Source organism: Tiliqua scincoides, chromosome 2 (assembly GCF_035046505.1).
Source record: "Tiliqua scincoides isolate rTilSci1 chromosome 2, rTilSci1.hap2, whole genome shotgun sequence".
Classification (NCBI taxonomy): domain Eukaryota; kingdom Metazoa; phylum Chordata; class Lepidosauria; order Squamata; family Scincidae; genus Tiliqua; species Tiliqua scincoides.
Genome location: NC_089822.1, coordinates 105,740,743 through 105,758,676, shown reverse-complemented (window position 1 = coordinate 105,758,676; position 17,934 = coordinate 105,740,743). Strand labels below are relative to the sequence as shown.

Here is a 17,934-nt window from a genome sequence, read left to right as displayed (position 1 = left end):
TGGCTGAAAGTTTGAGCAGAAAACAGTCATATGACTGACTGACTGCTGCAGCTGCAGGAATTATTGCAGCACCAACTCTAACCAGAAGTATGAATGGTGGACTGCATTGCAGTGTTGTTGTAAATTCCTGAGTCTCAGTCAGCCTCCCCCCACTCCCTCCAGTCCCACACTGCAGGATTGTTGTAAGCTTGACCCTCCTTGCTTGAAATAAGGGTGTACTCTATACTGCAGGATTGTTGTGTGCTATTCCTTCAGTCTTGGCCTGCCCCACAATCTATTAACACTAGACTGAAGTTCTGTTGTAAGTTCATCATACAGCCGCCATCACCTGTTTTACAGGAATAATGGGTTGTATTTGTACTGGAATTTGCAATGGGGTGTGGTTTTAATTTTCATTTTAAAAAATCAGAAACACTACAATTGTTCACAAGGAATCGGCACTGGGATAAAAAACTAAAGCTGCAATCCTATCCACACTTACCTAGGAGTAAACCCCATTGACTATACTGGAACTTACTTGTATAAGCTTGGGATCTCAGGCTGCAATCCTATCCACACCATTCTGGGAGCAAGCCCCATTGACTATAATGGGACTTATTTCTGAGTCCACATCCGAAGTTCTGAGTTACATCCGAAGTGGAGTGAAGCAGGGCTGTGTTCCTGTGCCAACCTTGTTTAGGATTTTCTTCGCTGTCCTGCTGAAGCATGCCTTTGGAACTGCAACAGAAGGCACCTATCTCCAGACCAGATCAGACGGAAAGCTCTTCAACCTCTCCAGACTGAGAGCATAGTCCAGCTGAAATGTCTGCATGACTTCCTCTTTGCCGACGATGCAGCTGTCACTACCCACTCTGCCAAAGATCTCCAGCAGCTCATGAACTATTTTGGCAAGGCCTGCCAAGACTTTGGACTGACAATCAGCCTGAAGAAAACACAGGTCATGGTTGAGGAGGTGGACTCACCTCCCTGCATTGCAATCTTTGCACATGAGCTGGAGATTGTCCATGACTTTGTGTACCTTGACTCAACAATCTCCAACACTCTTTCTCTTGATACCGAGCTAAACAGACGCATTGGCAAAGCAGCTACCACGTTTTCCAGACTCACAAAGAGCGTCTGGTCCAATAAGAAGCTGACGGAACATACCAAGATCTAGGTCTACAAAGCTTGCGTCCTGAGTACACTTCTGTACTGCAGCGAGTCATGGACTCTTCGCTCACAACAGGAGAGGAAACTGAACGCTTTCCACATGTGCTGCCTCCTACGCATTCTCTGCATCACCTGGCAGGACAAAGTTCCTAACAACACAGTCCTGGAACATGCTGGAATCCCTAGCATGTATGCACTGCTGAAACAGAGACGCTTGCGTTGGCTCGGTCATGTTGTGAGAATGGATGATGGCCGGATCCCAAAGGATCTCCTCTATGGAGAACTCGTGCAAGGAAAGCGCCCTACAGGTAGACCACAGCTGCGATACAAGGACATCTGCAAGAGGGATCTGAAGGCCTTAGGAGTGGACCTCAACAGGTGGGAACCCCTGGCCTCTGAGCGGCCCGCTTGGAGGCAGGCTGTGCAGCATGGCCTTTCCCAGTTTGAAGAGACACTTGGCCAACAGACTGAGGCAAAGAAGGAAGGCCCATAGCCAGGGAGACAGACCAGGGAGAGACTGCACTTGCTCCCATTGTGGAAGGGATCACTCCCAAATTGGCCTTTTCAGCCACACTAGACGCTGTTCCAGAACCACCATTCAGAGCGCGATACCATAGTCTCCCGAGACTGAAGGATGCCAATGATGACTTCTGAGTAGACATGCATGGGCTTGGGCTCTGATAACTCATCTGTCCTAGTGATGCCCAGTCATCATTTTCAGGGGAACCCTAGTTTTTCCCCCCATTGATTTCCACAGGGAGGTCTCCTTTGCACCCCAGGAAGAAGGCGGCATTTAAAAATGGCTGTTCCACTTTGAAACCGCGGAAATGACCTCTGCTCGGGGAGATGCTTGACTCTGGCCTTTTTTATGTCTATGCGCATCCAACCCAAGCCTGCAGAGCGCTCATTGGCTCAAGGCGCCACCAATGGGGGGCCGTCGTGGGTAAGTCCCGCCTCTCTCCAGTTGGGCCTAATTTGAGGCGGGGCCCCTGATTGGCGGAGGTGAGGCGCGAAGTCGCGTGCCGTTGGCTGGCTTGGCTCTAGCGGGGCGGGGCTGACCGTGTGTGAGGGAGCAAGAGGGGAGGGAGCGGAGAAGCCTCCCAGGAGGAGGATGGTCCCGTCGGCGGGGCTGCAGCTGCTGAGTCCGCTCGGTGCCCCCTCGGTGAGTCCCTCCGGGCAGGGCCGCGGCGGGGAGGGTCGCTTCGAGGCCCCGCCGCCCTCCCTCCCTCCTCCTCTCCCCCCGCGTGGGCCTCTCTGGGCTCTACCCCCGCTCGAGTAGCCCTGCAGCGCCCTCAGCCTGGTGGCAGTTGGGGTGGGTGGAGGGGGGGTCTGAGGAGGGGAGGGCTGGCAGCAGCCGTCCCCCCGGGCGGTGGCCACAGGCGGAGGTCGCCCCCTCCCCTCCCCTCTGGTGAAGCCTCAGCAACAGCTGGCTGTCCTCTGTTGGAGCGGATACTGGGCCAGGTGAGCCTCTTGACTGTTCTGGCCAGTGGGACTCCCACTGGCAGTTCAGAGCACTTAATTCCTGCAGCATGTCAAGTGTGCAAAAGCGCCTGAGCACAACAACCCTGCGAGGTTGGCTGTTTGCATTTTGTAGGATGGGCATTGAAGTCTCCTGTGAAAACCTTACCTGGTGGCATCCCAGAGCCCATAATTCCTGCAGCATGTCAAGCACACCAAGTGCCTCAGCAGCTGGCGCCAAGGTGTGGCGTAAACCAGGTTCTCCGCAACAACCCTGCAAGGTTTGTTGTTTCCGTTTTGTAGGTGGGGAATTGAATTTTTCTATAAAAAAAAACCTTGTGTGTTGATAGTTCACAGCCCATAATTCCTGTAGCGCAAAGTGCACAAAGTACAGGGTGACCAGATGTCATAACCCGCAAAAGGGGGCCAGGCACCCCAAAATGTAGGACATGCAAGAAAAATGTAGATCATGACAAAATAAAAGCTAAAAACACTCATGTGTTAATATGCTTTAACTGTTTTTAAAATTATATTTTTAATTTGTTTTAACCTGTTGTAAGCTGCCTTGAGTCCCTTTGGGGAGAAAGGCGGGGTAAAAATAAAGTTATATTATTATTTGTGTTGATATAAACACTATATTACTTATTAAATATAAAACTGTATTACATATAATTTATTAATTACAAGAAGGCTATGCGCTGCCTGCTCACAGGAAAAAGGAGGACATTTGAGTTCTTTTCCAGGACACAAGGCTAAAAAAGAGGATGAGTCCTGGGAAAAAAGGACATCTGGTCACTCGCACAAAGTGTCTAAGCAGGTGATACCAAGGTGTGGCATGAACCAGGTTCTCCACAACCTTGTGAGGTTTGTTGTTGTTAGCATTTTGTAGGTGGGGATTGATCAGAACTTGGGTCAAGGATACCCCAATACAATGTCTGTCTAAGCCCAGTGGTTTTCAGTTTTGTTTTTTTTAAATGTCATGGTGTACTTGAGAAGGTGCTAAAATTGTCAAGGCACTCCATCAATGCTTTATTTTTTATTCTGTGTAAATAAAAAAACTAACAGAAAAAGAGCATTACTTAGATCTGTTATAATGTTAGAAAAAAGAGAAAAAATGGTGAAAGAACAAATATACACGAACAAAACATTAAGCCATTTCTGCCCAACGTTGCATATACACAACAGGGATCAAATGTGTACACCTGTGGGCTGAGCAGAAATAGGTTAATCGGTATATCAATGCATGGGTAACATTAATCGGTATATCAACGTATGGGTAATAGTGAAAAGAACAAGGGGAAGCGTTTCTCATTATACAAAATCCAGAAAAATCCAGATGTCTTCCCATCCCAGGCAGTATGGAAAAAGGATACTTGGCCTGTATAAGAAGACTGTAACATTATAGAGTAGGATATGACCCACGTACTGTCAATTTACTAGTGTATCATACAGTATTTATAATCTTTTGTTACGCTCGCCTCTTAAAAGAATAAGCCAGGCATATATGGGTCAAGGGATCTAGGTATCAAAGCAAATGGTATTTCCCAAGATGTAAAGAATAATTGTTTAGATACACAGCGATCAATAAGACCCTGAACATGTACGTGAGGCCTGTGACCTCATGTTCTAGTCAGGCTGTTCTTTATAGGTGCCAAAACTCTAGTTGTGTGTGTAGAAGGAACAGTTCTGCATCCACAATGGGACAGGCTCACAGAATTGTTTTCTTCTATTGCAGCAAGTATGAAATCTTGTTTGCATAGCAGGTCTATGTGTGCTCTAGGCTTAGCACTCCAGCGTCACTCTTCGCTGCCACATAATTGGATGCCATTTCTCTAGCATTGTACATATCAGAAGAATGGGAAAATCTAGGCTTCTGGTATGGTGTAGTTGTTAAGGCTGCGACCCTGTGCAGTTTACTCCACAGGACTGAATTCAAGGGTTGAATTCATGTAAATAGAATTCAGTTGGATTTACTTCTCTGTAAATAGATATAGACTCTGCTATAAAAATGTCAAGTGGGAAGTCCCACTTTAAAATCTTATCTTTATAAGTGTCCTCAGCAAATCATTGCTTCATTGCCTGCCTTTAACAATATGGGGAAAATACTAATACTGATTTTCCTTTCAGGACTCTTGCAAAGATTGTTGAGATAAAATATACAAAAAGTGTTTGACATTGATATGAGACATCAAATGATACAAAATATATTCTCCTGCTTTGTATCGTTAGTGATGTTTCTTGCTCTTTTGGCTGTCCTAAGGAATTATTTCAGAGTTGTACTCTGATAGGAAAATGTACTTTAAGCTAAATGTGTTAATAGAAAGTACTGTATTGACTTGTTTTTCTCCTCCTCATTGTTAAAGTGTTCTTGTTATATATATATATGCATTTTGCTCCACTTCTTGTAGAATGCATTTATAGTTCTCTCTGTGGTTAGGCTATATGACTGTAGGTGTTGGAATTTCCTCCTGTATAGTTAATTTACCTTTTGGCAACCATGTCACTAACAAGCACAGGCAGAAATCCAAACCTTGCCAGCTCAGTCTATGGGTCTTGTTTTTGAGTAATCACGGTTAAGAATTAAAATTTGATTGGCAGTTTCATTTTTGGTCCATTATTGTAGAAGGATAATTCATGACCAGGAGCTTGCAGTGGGATTCTGGGGAATCTGAGTTGATGTAGGAATGGTGCATGTGAAAGGGAGTGAGACAGAAGGCTAAACTTCGTGTGAGTAGGACAGCAATGCTTGTTCATACAGTTGCCCTGTTCCTTTATAAAGCAGGGTGAGTGTCCATCCTACCTTATGTCTCTGCAATCCAAACTCATTTCCCCCCCATCTGATTCAAATACCAGAGGTGTGCAGGGTGGTGCCAGTTGGGGTTGGCTTCCTTCCCATTTTAATGTAAAAATAAGTTGTCCTGCTTTAAGGTGCCCTGTGAGTGGCCAACAAATTTGGCTGTTCCTGTCATGCCTGCTTTGGCCCTCTGGCTAAGTTTCTTCCTTGGATATTGTTGGTATCCTTCAGTCTTGGAAGACTATGGTGTCACGCTCTGAATGGTGGTTCTGGAACAGAGTGTCCTCTCCAGTGCACGAAGCCTGGGTAAAGTAGGTATGGAGGATAGGCTGTTACCCATGCAGCAAATCCCCCCTCTCCACATCGCTGAAATGGTCCAATGGAAAGGCAAAGGCCAATATGGTTGTTTCCAGCGACGTCGCAGGAGTTGCCAGAACGTGACTGTGTTCAGCCATGAACTGCCTCAGGGACTCCGGCTCCGAATTTTGCCTCGAGGTTGACTCCTGAAGCCTTTTCCATAACTGGATGTAGCCACAAGGCAGTGGAGGTTTGGGATCAGAGTTTTCCTTCTCTCAGATGAGCTGCCTTCCCAAGCTGATGAGCCCCATCTACCCGGTGGCTGTTTAGTCGCCTCTTACAACAAGAACAGCCAAACTGATATAGTACATTTCTTATGTGAACTTTGTCCCCCCAGAAGGAAGGCAGTCTGGACCAGAGGTTAGAAGTTGTGAGGTGGGAGGAGAAATGTGGTGGTCCATTCTACCAGTTATGTTCCTGTTAATGTGATGCTCATGCCATTTCTTGCACTGGGAGAAGGTGAGAAATCTCAACTGGCCATGTCATTTGTGGCTTTCAACAAACTCATCAAATATTGTTTGTTTACAGTGGTATGCATGTTTTGGGGATGCAGTTCTTTCAGAATAGAATCATAAGGAGGGCAAGGCTCCAGAAAATGCACTAGTTTCGTGTTGTTTTGGTTGTTTGTGGAGGAACATTCAGTCATAGGAAAGACTGAGAGAACTCAGTATGTTTACTCTGCAGAAGAGGAGGCTGGGAGGCATTATTGCACTCTTCAAATACTTAAAGTCACATAGGAGAGGGCAAAAGTTGGTCCCTGCTGCCCCACTAATGGGCTTAAGATGGGGGAGGGAAGATCTTGGTGTAATATCAGGAAAATGTCTTAATGGGAAGAGCAGTTCAACAATGAACCAATAATCAAGGGAAGTGATAGGTTCTCCCTCACTGGAGAGTTTTCAAGCTGAGGCACAGCAGGCACATTTTGGTGATGCTCTTAGAAAGTATTTTCCTGCTTCAAGCCGGATGGTAGTGTTGGGTTAGATGGCCTTGAATGTCCCTTCCAGCTCTCTGATTCTATATGAGCTCCCCTCTGAAGTGAAATAGCCCAGACACAGGTTTACCATCTCAGTGAGAACTGGATTCAAGTTTTCCATATTGAAAATTGCTACGTGCATTTTACAAGTCAAACAGAACACTGCTGTTGGTATCACTTCTTGTGACTGAATACTGCTATGTTTAGGCAAGCTATCTCCCTGATATATTTTATATACTATCCTTCAAACCAAAGTGGACCACTTGCATTGGTCCATTGACCTGCCGCATGCCTTCATTAATCAGAATAAATTGCTCCTGTAATTTTTTTTTCACCTGTTGGTTCTGCTTTGCCTGAATCAGAACCCTTTCTAAGAGCATCTCCAAAATATTGGCCCTTGATGCTTCTTGTTCAAGTGTGTTACGGTTTAATGAGTTCTCTGCCTTTCTCCCTGTTGTAAACATTATTTATCATGACAAGAAAGACCAGAGGACTTGGTTGCACCATAATAATTATTAAAAATATTTATATATTGCTTTTCAGAAAAAGGTTCATGGAGTGGTTTACATTATAAAATAATGTCACTAGAGACTTGGCAAACAGCCCTGAGTACAGTAGGAGTCAGGAAAAGATAAAGCTTCAGATTAAGAAGGTATGTGATGAGGCAGTTTGTGTATTGTAAGTTCAGTTGCTGTTCGGTAACAGGCTTCTAATGTGGTGTGTTTTAATATATTTGGGAATGTGCAACTACTGTAGGCTTCTTGTCTGAAGGAAGAATTGTAATAAAAGTCTCAACTGGCTCCAGTTATTTTATTTGCTGTGATAATATTTATTTGCAGTTTCAAAGGCATTCTGTTGTTGATTCATTAATTCAGCCATGTGGTCTTTGAAGTAGCAGTAATAATATAGGCAAACCTATAAAATCACTGCTGAACTGCTAGTTCTGCCTTTTGTATTATTTAGAATCTCTGAGGTTTAACTGGATGGTGCTTCTTATTAAACTTTTCAAAAAGGCAAGTACATAAAGCCACTTTTCATTTGGTTCATACTGTAATTACTTTCCAATTGTCTGCCACTTTTATATTAAATTAAAACTGCTCCAACCATATATTTTGGTATCTCTTAATATCTGTATCGTGTTTAATGCTGCATATGAAAAATGTTCTGTTTACCTAGAAATCAGTTTTATTAGAGTAATTATCATTAATAGTTTGTAACTTTATATTTATTATTTGGCACCTGGTAATTTTAGGGGTTTGCAATTGAAAATATTGTATTCTATACTCAGTTATTCAGGGCACAATCCTAACCAACTCTCCAGCACCAAGGTAAGGGCAGTGCAGCTGTGAGGTAAGGGAACAAACATTCCTTTACCTTGAGGTGACACGTCCATGCCACCCAACTGCAGGATGCAACACATGTTCCACTGGCTCAGCTGTGTCCTTTCTGGAAAGTTGGTTAGGATTTGGGCCTCACTTGAATTGAACTATACTCTTTTTTTCTTTCTTTCTAGTAACAGTGTTTATCTCTTATGCAGGCCACTCCTGTGCATATTTACTCAGCTATGAGTTACCACTGAGGTAACTGGTGCTTCCTGTCAGAAAAGTATTTCATGGAGTTGACCATTGAGTATTTCTATTCTAACTTGATCAGTTTTCTTGAGTAGCACAAGGCTAGAAATGCAAAATAAAGTATTCAAATGCTTTTTCAAGGTGGTCTTTACTTATTTGTACCCCACAACTGTGGCTCAGGCCTATCAATTTTTTTAAAAATTGAATTTCCTAATTTCATTGTGGAATCAGTGGTGTAGCTAAGGGGGTGCAGGGGGTAGCAGTTGCACCGGGTATCAAGTTTTAGGGGGGCAACAAGCTGAGCTTGACCAAAATTGTAAAAATCTTGGTATGTATGAATAATACCACCATGTTATATATCATTGGAAAGATAATTTAATGCAGAATGCAATGAAACAAACTGCACTGGAATATCTGTATTCTATCAAAAGTTATGGCCAATTAACCAGAAAATGAAAACACAACTGCCTTGTGGAACAAAAAGTGGATTTTCTTAACTCCAAACTGACCTATGAGACTGATTGTTCTGAGTGCCAATAAGATGTTATGATGCAGCATGGAACTAATAACTTTTTATTTATTTACTTAATTAAATTTGATGTTATCATGAGGGGGACTACAAAATCTTCTCTGACTCCAGGTAGCAGATGGATGCCTTAGCTATGCCATTGACTGGGGGGAGGCAGCAGAGCAAGTAGGTGGTGAGCTGCTAGGGGGGGAGGTGGGTTCCTCCCAATTTTCACTTTTTAAAAAGCCCGGGCATGATATCACTTCTGGTGTGACATCACTTCCGGGGCAACATTCTGAGCTTGGCACTGGGCTACATGATCATTAGCTACGCCACTGTGTGGAACACACACTTCAGAACTGGAAGGGACTTGCCAGAGGCTGGAGCATCTCACCCAAAGATCAACCTAAGCAAGTCAGTTCACAGTACTGTATGCCACAGGCAGAGAAGTTCAGGTAGCTTGGAACCAATGTCTCAAGATGACTCTCACAAATGAACTAGGTCAGTGATTCTCAAAGTCCTACTTAAACCCTCAGAGTTTTCAAACCTACTAAGTCATTGCATGGGTGGGGGAAGCAAAGCAATTGCCCTGATCGTGCTGCTGCTGGGAAGGAAAGGGTTTTTTAAACTTACCCTGGGGGTCACTATGGCTCTGCGGAGGGTCTGGGGATCCTGTGACCTCCTCTGCATGCCTCCAAAGTACTGTAAAAAGGGGGGGAAAGCTTCCTGTTTTCATTGTAAAACCAAAAGTTTTTCCCCGCTTTTTATAGCCCCTTATTTTGGAGGCATGGGGAGGGCTGCAGAGGGGTCGCAGGCTCTCTGGACCCACCGGAAAGAAATAGTGACCCCAGGTAAGTTTTTTTTTTTTTTTTTAATAAAACCTTTCCTTCTGAGCAGCAGTACGATCATGGCGATTGCATTTGCTGCCAATTTCTTGGTCACTTCCCTTAAGGGGGAATGACCTTCTTCCATTTCCCCAGTGAGTTATGACACACCAGTTTGGGAACCACTGAGCTAGGTGATAAATGCATTCACTCCAAAGTAGTGCTACATGCTGTAGATCCTGCATGCTGGAGAACCTGATTGGTTCAGCAATTCTAAACATTGCTTTCTACAAATTGCAATAATGCTCCCCCAAAACGCTCCAATAAAAAAAACCACACAAGCACATGTATTTTATCTGAATGTGGCTTGAACACAGAAGGCTGGCCACAGTGCTGTGAAAGCACCATGAAAAACCAGTGACCGTTTAGCTGTGAGAAAAGGAAGATATCTGAGTTCAAATGTAAATATAATGACTGGTGCTTTAGAATTGTTACTAGCTTTTGTGGTTCTTTCTAGATTCTTCTGTCTCAAACTATGCCCGAGATGACTGAGAAAGCTCCTCTTAAGAAGCAGCACCGGTAAGTGCATGTATCCTGATCACCAAAAAAAGTTGGTTTGCATTTATAGATGTCTGTCTTCCATTATTTTTTCCTGTCCAGATGTTTGAACTTGATTTGAAAAAAAATTGAAGGTGAATGGCTGCTGAAATCTGAACAAAGGCTGATTAAAATATTTCCTGCTTGATAGTTTGCAGACTTCAGTGAGAGCCTTGTATTTGGCTAGCTCTTTGCTTTTTTATATTAGAACTTGCATTACTACACTGTGCACACTGTCTGTGTGCAGACAATAACATTTTTCAATGATTCTCAATGATGCCACTGCAGCATTGCATGCAGACATCTCTCTACATTGTGTTTCATTGCTGTTTGCCCAGCTATTAGACTAGGAATCAGAGTTGCTGATTAAATCCAACTTTCCCCCAGCTGGCCTCCCTCATTGGTGCCAGTATAAGGTGAGCTGTTGATTGTACAGTGCTTGTGATTGTACAGTGCTTGTGACTGTATTCACTGAGAATACCACCTTGTTGATATTCAACAAAAAAGTTACTGAACATAATGCATGTTATGTCATTTACATAACATAAGGAAAGAAAAAATGTTTCTGGGTTTACCGTCTATCTAAAAAATAAAGACAGGAGACTAGCAAAACGTACTGGGAGGGATGCTATGCTGGATGAGCAGGGACAGTTGTTCTTTCCCTGGTGAGGCAGGGGCATTCCACATCAATTGGCTGATCCCCTTGCTGGAGATACTGCCAATCAAAGACAGCAGGAACTCCACGCAAGGAGGGATCCAGTTCTCCAGACTGTCCCTACCTCACGTGGAGTTTGGTCACTGTTTGGCAAACTCCACCACAGTCGGGTTTTAAAGTTAAAATATTTCAGCTGCCTCCCTCTTCTATCATCAAAGCTTTGTCTGTGGTGGTCCATTGTCCTGTTGCACACTTTGTTAATGAGAATGAATTGATCCCATAATTTTTTGACCTATTGGTCCAGTTCCTCTTGAAGCAGGAAAATCTTCTCTAAGAGCATCTCCAAAATGTTGGTACATGATGCTTCTTGTTCAAGTGTGTCATGGTGTAATTGAGTCCTCTGCCTTTCTCCCTGTCTTAAACACTAGTTATCTTGACAAGAAACACTGGTTGCACCAAAATAATTATTTAAAAGATTTCTGCCTCCCCCATACAGCCCCACCAATATACACAGCTGCTTTACACAGGAGCATAACAAAAGACAGGTTACTGCCCATGCTGTGAATGGGAGAGAAGATGAGCAAAAGCAACTTGCTTAGCTTCCTTCTGTCCTCTTCTGTGATCTTCCTTGTCAGCATTTAGAAGTTCTTTTTTTGGAAGATGGCATCTTCTAAAGCAGCCCTCTCCTTTGGACAATTCTTACTTTAAGGTCCAGCCACTTCACCTGTACTGGATAGATTGGGGTAGGCTATTTGTTGTGGGGTAGGAAAAGAAAAAAACAGCTCTCAGAAATAAAGGTAGATAAGCAGTAAGAATAAATGATTCCTAGTGATTTTGGAAAAAAGACTTCGATTAGCAAATTAATAAATGGAAAAACAGTTTTAAGAAAAGGCATATGGGGCAGAAAATAAAATGGAGATAAATATGTCCAACTAAGCCCAACCAGACTACTTCCTTATTGTAGCCAGCTTTCACAAAACAGCATTCTGACCCAGTTCAACTTCTTACCTATTCAACTTCTTACCTATTCAGTTCAACTTCTTGTCCAGTTTTCGCTGTACTGGTTCCCCTTTTTGAGGCAGCTGATGCTTTCTTTCCGAGTTGATTTGTGCCCCACTGGTATAGACCATTGACCTTTTCTCCAGAATTGCATACTACGGTAATTAGTTGGTCAGTTTGAAGTTTCATTTCCACAAAATAGTGGTGATAGTTTACTTTGGTCTGAAAAGTGAAAAGCCCTGTTTTCACTTTCCAGACCAATGCTTCTGGTTTGTTTGACCTGTTCACCTTTCTGCCTTGAACTGAACTCAAGCTTACCAGAATCATTTTACAACACAACATACATACATGCATACTTACATACCTAAAGGTCCTAAAACCAAGTAGAGGAAAGAGGCACATTCCTTCACACTGCCCTGTATTAGGATATGTTTCCTAAATCTGTTGCTTTTTTCTTTTTGTCAAAAATAACCATTTTTATATTCTTCATCTATTATGACCACTATTGACAAAACAGCTGAAATATGAGTAAATGTAAATAGGAGCTGAGAATGGAAAAATCTTGGTCACCACTTTTTAAAAGATACAGAGCTGGTACAAACCTATCTGATACAGCAGTAATTGTTTAATTTTTGGAAAAAATATGAAAATGTTACTTTGTTACAGTATTGCAAATGAAAAGTTCCAGTAGTACCTTAGACTGAGGTCAGATATCCTGTTATGAACAGTGCTGGAGAGAGGAACATAGTTTGCTTTTACCATTGAGTAACATGACTATTTGTGATCCAGCCTTGGAATGTTAGTTATTCAGATTTATTTCTGGCTCTACAGGCAAACATGGCCATGTGATTTTAGGACAGCGTATATAATTTGTCACTCTCATTTTGAAAGCAGCAGAGCCAAAGTGCTATGAGTCCACGGTATGTAATTGGAGGAGTCTGCTTTATTTTCACCAAACTGCAGGAACCTTGAACAAACTTCTTATTGCTTTCCCTGAGGTATAGTTTAATGCTGATTGCCTCTTCATGGTAATTTAAACTACTAAGAATGCTGTGCATCCACATTTGTGAATAAGCCCCAATGAACTTGGTGCAAGAGTTTTTCTCAACAAACATGCTTAGGATTGGGTTTGAAAGATCTTGAAGTCTGCTGGGGTATTAGAGATTGTGCTGAAAAGCTTACTTGATAATTAAGTTTAATAATTTTTGCAGCCTTCAGCTCTTGAAGAGGCTGATGGTCTCCTTCTCTAAGTACCCAAATGGAAATTAAAACCAGGTTTACTTCTGTTGTGTCTGGGAAAGGCACGAACATCCTAGATTTGACCCTTCTGAGCAGCGAGTTCAGGCAGTGAAGACTAATCAGCTGTCTGAGCTTAGAGGACTGAATAAGTTTTAAAAGAAGGCATCAATCCTACAATATCCATCCTAATTTTCTTCAGGTAGAAACAAATATAGATGCATTTTTTCTTCATTCTTGGTCAACTTAAGAAATTATAGGACTATTACAAATACATCTTAAATTAGCCCATTAGCCAGACTTACATCTTTCTGGTAAACACAAGAACGTACTTCAGTTGTGACACTTCATACCAGTTTCTTCATGCTTCTGAGGTAAAGTGAACCCTCAATTTAATGGGGAGGAGGGGTGTACGTTAATGTCGAAAGCTGTGAAATCTGAATGTGTTGAAGATGGGGGAGGAATGCATGTGCAAAATGTGTGACTAGTTTTTAATGAAGGAGAAAGAGCCCGTTGTCTCTGAAGTCTGTTAAATCGAGGGTTCATTGTGCTTCCTTCTCTTCCCTTTAGCTGACCTACTAGATGCAAGAAACTATGCATATTGCAGTATTTTGTTCATGGTTTGAATCCACCCAAGGGTAAAGAACTTGGTTTTTAGTGCTCTTTAATTATCTCATTTCTAGTAGAATGTAGAGGAGAGCACTTGCTCTCCAGAGGTATATGACCCTGCAGGTCTCCTTTGCTATAGGGCAGGGGTGTCCAAACATTTTGGCATGAGGGCCACATTATCTTTCTGACACTGTGTCGGGGGCCGGAAAAAAAATTAATTTACATTTAAAATTTGTATAAATTTACATAAATGAATTTATTAGAAATGGAACTTATATGAATGAATGAAGGTCTTGCAGTAGCTCAAGGCCTATAAAAGGCCTTGCACAAAGCAAGGCCAGCCTTCCCTTTGCTGCCACTGCTGCATCACAGATGTGAAACAGCAAGTAGTGGAGGGAGCCCCCATCCCACAGCTCAGGTGAGATGTCAAACAGTCATCCTCATGCCGAGAGCAGTTGCGTTGGGCCAGCACCGGCTCCAGCAAGTCTCCAGAGGGCCAGAAGCTCATTGGAGACTGGGGGCTCTCCAAGGACCGGATTGGGAGCCCCTGAGGGCCGCAGGTGGCCCCCGTGCCAGGGTTTGGGCATCCCTGCTGTAGGGCATAAATAATTCTGCTCTTGGCACATAGCACCTTCTGCAGGGAATGCAGTCTAATATGCCAATAAAGCTAAGGATCTTTATTGTAAGTATTTTTATTCCTCTCTGATTTGCATACTGTTAGCTTCTTTGAGTATTTTATGCAAAATGAAAAAGGCAGGGTGCAAATACAGGGTGCATTTTTTCATTTCCAAAAATGAAAGCGGAGCAATTGCGCTCCACTTCTGGTTTCGCAGAAGTGAAGCGTGATCACTCTGCTTTCACTTTTACAAGGCTGCACCCCTTGAAGGCTGCTGTAGGGACTGGTGAGTGCATCCCAGTCCCTGTAGCCCCCCTGAGCAACGTGATCCTGGGGGTCATGTCACTGCCTTCCCCTTCCCCTGTCCCTTAAGGGGGCAGAGGCCAGGGCTCTCAGGCTGGAGTGTCGCAATGCCACAGTTTGAATAGCTCTGGATTAAAGAGAAATGATCTCAGAATGCAAGATGCATAATGCAGCCTTTTTAAATTTCATCTGTATGTTTTTTTTAACAGAAAGAAAAACCGTGAGACACACAATGCAGGTAGGCACTTCTATGTTGCTCTGGTCCCAGTGAACAAGGTGCTAGTCTTTGAGTTGTTTGTTTTAAACATGCAAGGACAAGTGCCTTTGCAATCACAAGAGAAAAATCTCCTGGTTTCTGAGCATGTTGCCAATGTGGTTTTGCCAGGCCATGATACATGTTATGTTCTCTGTTCCCCAGTGGAGAGACATCGAAAGAAGAAGATCAATGCTGGAATAAACCGAATTGGTGAGCTAATTCCATGTTCCCCAGCACTAAAACAGGCAAGTGGGCCATTAACTTGCTCAGTATACATAGAAGTATGTTGTTAATAATAACAACTTTATTTTTACCCTGCCTTTCTACCCGGAGGGACTCAAGGCGGCTTACAACAAAGGTTAAAAACATAAATTAAAAAACATAATTTAAAAAAATTTAAATATCATTAAATATCATAAAGCTGGTTCACACAGTATTTCTCTTGCAAGAGTAAGAAATAGCCTGGCCTTTTCTGGCTATATGTTTGTATGTACAAAATCCGTATGACCTTGACAATCATTGTTGTGGCCAGCTGCAATTTTCATGATCACAGTATCTGGGAAAGTTCTGGATTAAGGAGCACACCCAGACTGCGATCCTGCGATCCTGTTCTTTAAGGGGAAGTGTAATACCAGCACCATGAGGATCATCTCCCAGATTAGTAGGACACCTAACTAACAGCACCTCATGTACAGCAGCAGAGCAAGCCTTAGTGGCCATTTCATCTGTCGGTTGTTCTTACATTCTCAGTGCCACACTAAACTAAGATAAAGCTCATAATGCTGTTCTGAATACTGAAATATCCAATTTACAGCACAATCAAACCCACTCCCAAACCCCGTTGTACGTTTGCAATTACTTGGGAGTAGGACAGGCCAGCATGCAGACGTGGGTTTGTAGGAGATGGTAGGCTTGTGCCAGTTCGGGCAGACTGGTACAGGGGTGGGAGAGGGTGGCAGGAGGTAGAAACTAAGGTGGGAAGGGGGTGTTTTTGGATGGATCAGGCCTGGGAGTGGGTGGACTAGTCACGGCGGCACAGGCCGGATCCCAACCCCTGTCCCTGGCCCAAGCAGAGTTACTTGGGCCACTCAGTTTTTCACCTGCAAAATTGCAGGTGCAGACCCAAGTAGCCCCATGGGGCTGTCTGGGGAATTTATAGGGATAAATGGAAGGAAATTCCCTTAATCTGACTTGCACCCCAACCTGCACCAAACCTGCGCTGGATACAGCGCAGGCTAGTTGGTCTGCCTGTTCCAGCACAGGTTAGGATTGTGCCCTTAACGGGTTCCTAGTCCTGTCTTTGAAGCTGTATAAAAATGCATGTCTGTAAAGGGTTACAAAATTCAGGAAAAATGCAAGAGAACATTATGGTTGTTTCACACTAATGTAATTTCAGGCGAAATTGTGGGAACAATAGAAAGGCTTTTTCAACTGAAAATGCAAGTTCAAAAACTTTAGATGCTGATGGACAAATTTAAATGTATCAAATGAAAAGCCAGCAGGAATTGTTTTGAGAACAGACCTGCTTGTAACATCAAACAGTGTCGCAGAGTGTTTTTCTAATGATCTGTGTATGCTCACTTACAGAGCAAGAACATGATCCTCGATCAGGCATATAAATATATAACAGAAATGAAGAGGCAAAATGATGAATTCCTGTTGAATGGAGGAAACAGTGAGCAAGGTGAACAGATCATGCATCAGTTGGGGCAAGGCCAGCCTGTTTAATGTACTTACACTCTTACTATCAAAGGAAAGAGCAAACTCCTTGAGTGAAAACTGGTTACCCCTTATTTTGTGGGTGTCATGTAAAGACTTCCACTGTGGCAGCTCTCAGTTAGTTGTTGACTGTAAATTAGCTCTTTGATGACGTGAATGTTCCTATAGGATAGGATGGCTTGTGTAATGATAATATTTGGAGCCCATACACAAGTGACTGACTTCATGATCATAGCTGCCACATTTGACACTTTTTAAAGAAAAGTTGGCCCCAAAATAAACAACGTCATTTTCTGTGCTTGAAATTATCCTCCTTCTCCACCTTCTTCTGCTCCTGGCAGATTTTAGCCTGCGTCATTACCGAATTTGTCTTTATGTCTGTATACATTTATGATTGCTTCTTGATATTGTTTCCTCTTGAGGTTGGTATTACAAAATCAAATCTTGTTCCACATTGCCTCTCCCTTACATCTGCACCTTGGAGGTTGCAGGAAGGAGGGGTTATGGTAGGAAGGAGTTATGTAACTCTGCAAACCCCAGGCACAAAGGCCTCAAGTTCCTGCATGTGAATCATCTTGTAGCTGTAGTGAATATGCCCCCGCAGGTTGTCAGCTGTGACTGATGCTATTCCTGGACGGTTATTTTCCCCAGCATGATTTAATGTCATTGAGCCACGAATGACCTGTTAAAATCTCCAGGATTGGTTTCAGTAGTCATCTGAGGTCAATTCTGATTCCAGGCCAGTCCTTGAGGACTGAGAAGCATAGTGCCCCTTGATTGCCTACACACACATTGGAGCCCTTGCTGGCAGTAATGGGTGATGGTTGCGGTAGGCTGCTTTGGTTATTCCCAACACATTATTGAGTTTGTATGCCTTTGCTGCTGCGCCCACATTTCAAAGATTTCTTTTTAACAGGGCTGTTCCCCCTCCCCCATAAACTGCTATCAAAAAGATGTTAGCGACTTGAGTGCTAATTTCATGCTGTTTGTGGCTCCAATTGTAATCTTTATATAAAAGTCCCAGTTTGTTTTCATTAAAAACACATTTGTTAAATTTATCACGGCCTAATGACAACTTCCTCTGGGTGGCATGTGACTAATGCACTCTGCACTGGACCAGTAAACACTTTTTGCATCAAGCTAAGTTGCCTCCGTTCTGATTTATGACTTCTATAACCACCAGGGGGAGTGTGTATTGCTGTTTTGAACAGCGGGGTACAGAGTTAAAGTGGGAGGGAGCTGCTGTAATCTAGCAACTCAGAACGCAATCCTATCCAATTTTCCAGCCCCGGTGCAACTACAATGCAGCC

General features: G+C 43.1%; 1 protein-coding gene across 1 annotated transcript in view; it reads left to right on the top strand.

Moving 5' to 3' along the window:
• The first annotated feature begins 2,239 nt into the window (after positions 1-2,239).
• The window catches only part of USF3 (upstream transcription factor family member 3), a 28,034-nt gene continuing 12,339 nt past the window's right edge, over positions 2,240-17,934 (top strand). The window contains exons 1-5 of the mRNA XM_066615890.1: positions 2,240-2,311; positions 10,152-10,213; positions 14,859-14,887; positions 15,068-15,150; positions 16,493-16,589. Of these exons, the coding sequence (XP_066471987.1) occupies positions 2,261-2,311; positions 10,152-10,213; positions 14,859-14,887; positions 15,068-15,150; positions 16,493-16,589 (322 nt within the window). The 5' untranslated portion in view covers positions 2,240-2,260. The remainder of the gene's footprint in view (positions 2,312-10,151; positions 10,214-14,858; positions 14,888-15,067; positions 15,151-16,492; positions 16,590-17,934) is intronic.